Here is a 7591-nt window from a genome sequence, read left to right as displayed (position 1 = left end):
ATATACAGTATAATATAGTCAATATAATTAGTGGGTAAAGATTTGTGGCAGTGTGTAGAGGAGGTTCCCTGACATAAGTGTTATGGGAGTTCTATAAAATAAGTGACATGTTATGTTACTGACACATCTCTCTGGATGCAGAAACACTTCCTGTTTCCCAAGATGCAATAGTTTATATTTACTGAGTAGTTTAATGACCAACAATGAAGCAGCCTGGCCATTGCCAGAATAATGACTGAGCTGCGCTGTTCCTACACCTACCTGCACCCTTACTAGTAGGAAACTGCCCCCCCATTACATAACTTGTATATAACATTTCACCAGCTGAGGCCAAACCCCTTCCTACCCCTGAGGGTGGGTATAACCCCCATCTCTGCCCACTATTCAGGCCAAGGAAGGGACACCCTACCTGCTAAGGAGCCCCGGTTACATCTGATTTAGCAGCAGCAGGTAGATAACCCATGGCTGATGAATTAATGGATCTTTCCAACAGAACAGTAAAGCAATGTTCTATGTACACAATGATCTGTGTAGGTACTGCTCATATAAGGGCAAACTAATGGCATATAAACCTCACTCATTAACAGGGTACATTTCCCCTTTAAGAGTGGCTCCTGCCTTACACTGTGTGACATCAGTGCTGTGACAGTTATTCAGTTGGTTGGCATTGTAGTGAGAGGTAAGTGATCTTCCCTTCTGAGAGATTATTTGGCAAAAAAACTTTATTTTATTCCAAAAAGAGTGGAAATTTTGATAGTGCTGTGCCCCTGAGACTAGTGGGGGTTGGATTTTAGTTCATTTGGGCAGAATTTGGCTAAAATGGGCTTTGGAGATGGCCTTAATGCTGGCTCTGGCTGAGGGACACAACCAATAGTGACAGTTGGGGGGGATAGCAGGAAAACACACTCCCCCATAAAGTATAATTATTAATATAATCATTTGGGTTGCCATGTGCTGTACTGGGCAGTATTTATTTTGTTCTAGAAATGATGATTTCAGCACCTTGTACCCTCAAATGGCTGCCCTGCTTTGATGTACTAAGTGGTACTAAGGCAAAGCAATGGCAGTAGGCTAAAGGCTATTATTTCCAGCAGAATTGCACTATTTAGCCTTGGTAAATACACAGTGTTAGAATATTCAGTTATTATTCCATGAATATCCAATTTAGCGCCTATGTTCATAAATCCAGGAGCAGAAATGATTTCCCCTTTATGCCTCTCTCCAACTGTCACTGTCACTTTGTTACTATGGAAACACTGCGTGCTTTACTACTTCTATGTTTTGGAGTTGGGGTTAAATCCAACGCAGTGGTTTCTAAACTGGGGGGTAGTTTCCTTAGGGAACCCAAAGTGGTTGGCTGGGGGGCAGGGCAACCCTGAGGGCGGGGCATCAGTAATGATGGGGCCCCATAATACTCATTTAGCAGATTCCTTCCCCCAAACTGCTGCCACTCTTACAGCTTTGAAGCTACACCCCCCAAAACCTGAATAACATAATTATGAGGTCACCCCCAATGAAACAGCAACATTTGTTGGATGACCCAAAGTGGGAGGGGCCAACAACTGCCAATCAAATTTCACCCATTGACTTTAATGGGGAAATTGAAACTGTTGCCACACTTACAGCTTACAGCTACACTCCCCAAACTTGAATCACACAGTCATGGGGTCAGCCTGAATGAAAATATGATGATTGTTGGATGCACAAAAGTGGGCAGAGCTGTGAACTGCCAATCAGATTTTACCTATTGACTTTCAATGGGGAAATTCAACCCGCTGCCATTCTCACAGTATTAACCCCAGGGTCCCCAAACTTTTCACAGTTGGTTATTAGGAGACTGCAGTTTTAGTCTTGAAAAGTGGGCGGAGCCACCAACAGCCAATCAGATTTCACCTATTGAATTTTATTGGTTTGATGCCAGGGTTCCCAAACTTTGCACAGTCAGTCACTAGGTGACTTCGTACGCAAGGTTAGAAAAAGTGGGCGGGGCTATCAAAAGCCAATGACATTTCTTTCATTGTTTTCAGTGGGGAAATTTTAACTGCTGCCATTCTTTACATATTAATACTAAGGTCCCCAAACTTTGCAGTTCAAAAATAGAAAAAGTGGGTTGGGCCACTAACAGCCAATTAGATTTCATCTGTTGAATTTTATTGGTTTAAATTTGAAATGCTGCCATTCTCACACTATTCATGCCACGGTGCCCACTGTTTGTCACTGGGTGACTCGAGGTTAGAAAAAGTGGGCGGGGCCACCAACCACCAATCACAATTTACCTATTGACTTTTATTGGTTTAAATTTAAACTGCTGCCGTTCTTTAACTATTAATCCTAGGGTCCCTAAACTTGCAGAGTTAGTCACTGGGTAACTGCAGTTCCAGGTTAGAAAAAGGGGGTGGAGCCACCAACCGCCAATCAGATGTCACTCGTTGACTTTCAGTAGGGAAATTTAAATTGCTGCCATTCAGACACTATTAAAACCAGGGTCCCCAAACTTTGCACAGTGGTTTTTACTATATAACAGACTTCACGTTTTTCAACCCAACATGAAGTTTGTTCTTAAACTTCCCTTTCTAGTTTACTAAATGCATTCTGTCTGAAGTTTATTTGCTCTTATATTATATTCTATGGTCTCTCTATCCAGATTGCTATACTGCTGAGCTTCTGTACCTGTGGTTTGTGCGACTTTGATTGCTATTCCTGAGCGATTTTTTGGCTTCCCCTTTAGTTCGATCAATTCTATTCTGGTCTGAGCTTGGGAAAAGCCACTTTCGACTGAGGGTCTCCCTTGGGTGCCCCGGCCTTGTGCCGGTCCTCAAGTGTGAGGAACCCCTCACTATACGAACCAGAAGAGTTTAACAGCTGGCACTTCTGGTTCCAACGGCACCTTCTGGCACACCTTTTTTAAGAGGTAATGTTACTGATCTTTAACCATTTGTTATGTAGCAAGTGTGTCCAGAATACTATTTAATACTGATATAATGCCCCTTTGTATCACTTGCCTTTAGGTGGCTGTACTTTGAGGCAGCAGAATGCCAGAGGTAAAGGTAAGGAATCACTTTATTCTCTCATTTTAAGTAAAGGGAATATTGAACTCGTTCTCTCTCATTCATTCTCCTTGAGTGCTTGGTCTCATTATACACAATTTGACACCTTGCATCATTTTGGCTGTATCCTAATACTGAATAGAAATGGTAAATAGGGCCCTGCCCAAAAAAACTTACAACTTTTAAGTGCCACAGAAAAACCTTTTCTTTGAGACTATTTTGTATTACTTCTTACTATATACCCTGTCCTCTTCCCTAGCAGCATATACTTAGCCTCTTCCCTGGCAGCATATACTTAGCCTCTTCCCTAGCAGCATATAGATCCATTGAGAATTGAGTGCCTAACGTTCTTTTACCTACAGGTGCTTTTCGCAGTCCTGGAGGACTATATTCACCAGCAGACGATCGATGAGGCCCTTTATGGCTATTATGGTAAGAAAATTTTTAAGAAATTTTAAGGTGTCACACCCAACATTCCCTTGTAAACATTCAGAACTTTTCTTCTGCTAAACTTCAAGCCACATTTCATTATGCTTTCCTTTATCTGTGTAGCGCCAACCCACTTTTTAGTAATCCCTGTCCAGTTTCAGGGCGGCTAATTCTCTGGCAAACAGTGAGATGACTTGGTGTATACAATAAGGGGCACGGTAGTGTAATTACCAGGGGACCATGGGATGGGGGTGAAGTCTTTTACTTTGGGGAGGGGGACCAGAACAATGCTATTACCGCTGATGGGACAACTATATTAAAGGAGAGGTTATACACTATTTATTGATTACAGTCACTGTAGTATCTCGCAAATCACACCCCTCCAATAATATGGGGATTAATTCTCCTTTAACTGAATAGTACTCTGCAGTACATGACACCAGTATATGATAGAGCAGCCTATTGTTTCATTTAACCCAAAATTTATTGGGAAAAGTGGAAACATGGCCACTATCCTTGGCAAAGGCCTCTGTGCTGGTTTCTTATATGTGACTGGTTCCCTCTGTTAGCTCAGTGTTTAATGGCAATGTGTTTCCCTGCAGAACATCAATACATTCGAAGATTTCCGGACATCGACGACTGGTAAGTAACATGAAAATGATCTCAGCAATTATCTTACCTTTCCCAGATTAGATTGTAAGCTCTTTGTGAAAATTAAAAAGATCAAATCCTCTAATTTTACCTTAATTTTTCTTTTTCATCTTTTCCTAAAACTATTATTTTGCCTAAAATGTTCATTTTTTAATTGATTATTATTTTAATAGTTTACAGGTATAGGACCTGTTATCCGGAATGCTCGGGACCAAGGGTATTCCGGATAAGTGGTCTTTCTGTAATTTGAATCTCCATACCTTTTAAAAAAATCAATAAAACATTAATTAAACCCAATAGGATTGGTTTGCATCCAATAAGGGGTAATTATATCTTGGTTGGGATCAATTATAAGGTACTGTTTTATTATTACAGAGAAAAAATAAATCAGTTTAAAAATTCTTAATTATTTGATTAAAATGGAGTCTATGGGAGACGGGCATTTCTGGATAACAGGTTTCCGGATAAGGGATCTCATACCTGTACTCATTTTTATACTGTTTTAGATCATTCAAACCTGGTTACAAAGAATAGGCAGCACCTAAACAGACACAAATGACATTTCACTCTGCACCCTACAATGCATTGTTTGCCCCATATTGAATGAGTGCACGTACAGTATAAATACAGTGAAATAGTAGGTAGGAAGTGTAACTAATGATCTCTTGGGATTTTGCTTTTTAGGGATCATTTCATCAACCAGTATTATATTGATTATGATGTTGGACATCTGAGGGACATGGCCCACTTCATCGTAATGGATGCCTATAGGGTAAGGAATCCAAAGGAGACATTTAGATAAACAGAGAAGAAAATTCAATTGCAAATATTTTGTGAGACTCTAAATGATGAAATGGGGAAAATGACATTAAAAACAGGGAATAACATGAGCAGATCCAGACCCTCACTGTACACAACTAAAGCTTTTCCCATTATGCAGTGTAAAGGATAATGGGTTTCAATGTACCCCTGTGCCAGTGTGTAAAAAGTTAATATGGGTGAGCAGAAACTAATAAGAAAGGAGAATGTGTGAGTTTTGGCTACTGTGTCCTGTAAACCAGGAGTAGCTGAAAAATGCAGAAGGCCAAGCCACCCTTTAAATAATTGCCACTTGTGGCTAATAGTAAAACTAAAGCAAAATTGCTTTATAGGTCTGATTTCAAGGGGAACAGCTATGACGTACAGATCCCTTTCTCAAATTGGTACCTTCCTTTATGTTACAGAAACAACTTGAGGAGCTGGAGATCACGCTTTATGGCATCCATAAAGTCCTGGCTTTGTCGGAAGTAAGTATCATTAATATTATATTTGTTATTATTAGTGAGGTTATTTATTGTATCAACTGTAACCCTATTATTATAATTTGTGAGTTAATTACTCCCCATATCCCCAGCAACAGCCCTTAATAATATTATCAGTGCTATTTCTTTTATGCCCTCTAAGTACCAATACTGTGCCGCTGTTACAAATCAGAAGTAGTTTAATGCAGAGTCTTGTCTCTCAGGAGCAGGAGCACGACGTGGAGCATATTTTGGACCAATATGAAGAGACGCAGCAAGCCCGGCGAGTAAGTCCTATTCTCTAACTTGCAATGTAATGCAGTAACTACTAACACCATTGTTAAATGCATATATAAAAGTATCTTCTTTCTCACCCCCTTGCCCACAGGTTGTGGGATCTAGACTCGAAGGCTTGCATAATAAAATCGTGGCAAGGCAGAAGGAGCTGGAGGAATCTGCTAAGTAAGTATTATACATGTGATACATTTCCTATTCAATTTCTGACACATAGGAATACAATGAAAAGAGTTTCAGCTGTCACTCCAGCATTTTGCTAAACACCTACATTGCAATAAATGTGTGTCCAAAAGTCTGTAGTGGTCCATAGCCTTGTAACCATAGTCTTTCAGATTCATTAGAGATGGAACAAGTAGCCAATCAGAGCACTGGAACAACAACTAAATGTGTGAAGGCCCTAGCTTCATGTAGATACAGAGACTGGAAGCACAACTTGTGTACCTTGCCCATACTAGATTCAACTGTAGTTGGTAATCCCTAGTATCAGCCCCTGTGGTCTCTGACTCTCAGAAGACCAGTCCCTAGCCATTCAGCCATTCTTTTTAAAGTGATCCAAGAGAGTCCCTGCATGTTCTGAGCATTAGACAGTTCCAGAGCCACTGGCTCAATCACAAGGTTCCAGTGTATCTAAGCCACAGCCAGGGTTGCCCATCCCTACAGCACAGCTTGTAACCTACAGCAAACTCAGCTCTGTTACCCACATTTGGCACAGGACACAGTATTGTTGCAGGTATACTAGTAATGTTATAGTAAATGGCTAACGCTATATTATGCCACCAGTATTAGTGTTTCTGGTCTAAAAACGTTTGAAACAGAATACAACATTGGCTCATATTTTAATTTATTTTTGCGCAGGATCAAATCAGAAGAACAACGAGAGGAGGAGCCCCCTGTGGTGGTGGTGGAGCCCAGGCTGAGCACCAGGAGGAGGCTTACAAAAGCCATAAAGAGGAAATTTCAGAGGATTCGGGTAAGCTATTTAATGTCATTTTCTTATGTCATTTTCTTTATCATACCACATAATCCATTTAGGATTTCATAGTTATAACTAAAGATTAAATGACGAATGTGCAGCCACAACCCCTTATATAGTACCTGCCATTGGCCATATAATGTCATATTCCCATAAACTATCTTTAATATCTCAGTCATATCATTCTGTGTTTTCAGCCATAATAATTAACAAAATCATACAGAGGGGTATGTTTTATTGTCATTGTCCCTTCTAATACAACTAGGCTGGGCATTTTCACAGTGACATTCCAGATGGCTGATATGCTGTAGGCCCAGAATAAGTCTTTGATATCCAAAACAACAAATTACATATCTGTCATTTATTCTCTTTTTAAACATTTACCAGTTTCTTTTTTTATTTTCAGCGTTCCACCAGACGAGTCCTTCTGGATTTTATTTCCCTTTTCCGAGACCCTCCACCTCCCTGACCCTCCTGTTGTTTTATCCCTTCTTCTGTGTGCATTTGTGTGTGTATGTGTGTGTTTGTATGTATGTGTGTGTGTATGTATGTATGTATGTATGTATGTATGTATGTATGTGTGTGTGTATGTATGTATGTATGTATGTGTATGTATGTGTGTGTGTATCTGTGTTTATGTGTGTGTGTGTGTTTATGCATGTGTGTGTGTATGTATGTGTGTATGTTTGTGTTTGTTTGTGTGTGTGTGTGTGTGTGTTTTTTGTATGTGTGTGTATGTGTGCCTTTCTGTATGCATGGATTTCTGAGTGTGTATAGTTGTATGTTTTGCATTATGCATGTGTATATGTGCATTTGTATGTGTAAATATGTAGGTCTGAGTGTATGGGTGCATTTGTGTGCCTGGTGTGTGCATGATGTGTAGGTCTGAGTGTATGTGTGTATGTGTGTGCACG

General features: G+C 40.1%; 1 protein-coding gene across 1 annotated transcript; it reads left to right on the top strand.

Annotated features, from left to right (window-relative positions):
* Positions 1-2584: 2584 nt before the first annotated feature.
* On the top strand, positions 2585-7146 carry LOC116408584. The gene is made up of 9 exons (XM_031896184.1): positions 2585-3047; positions 3410-3479; positions 4079-4118; positions 4812-4899; positions 5351-5413; positions 5632-5694; positions 5796-5869; positions 6560-6701; positions 7084-7146. Exons 1-9 carry the CDS (start codon positions 3033-3035, stop codon positions 7144-7146), a joined length of 618 nt encoding a protein of 205 aa, XP_031752044.1. The 5' UTR covers positions 2585-3032.
* The last annotated feature ends 445 nt before the right edge of the window (positions 7147-7591 follow it).

Source organism: Xenopus tropicalis, chromosome 2 (assembly GCF_000004195.4).
Source record: "Xenopus tropicalis strain Nigerian chromosome 2, UCB_Xtro_10.0, whole genome shotgun sequence".
NCBI lineage: Eukaryota > Metazoa > Chordata > Amphibia > Anura > Pipidae > Xenopus > Xenopus tropicalis.
Note: the sequence above shows the minus strand (reverse complement) of the source record. Positions and strands in the feature narration are given on the sequence as shown.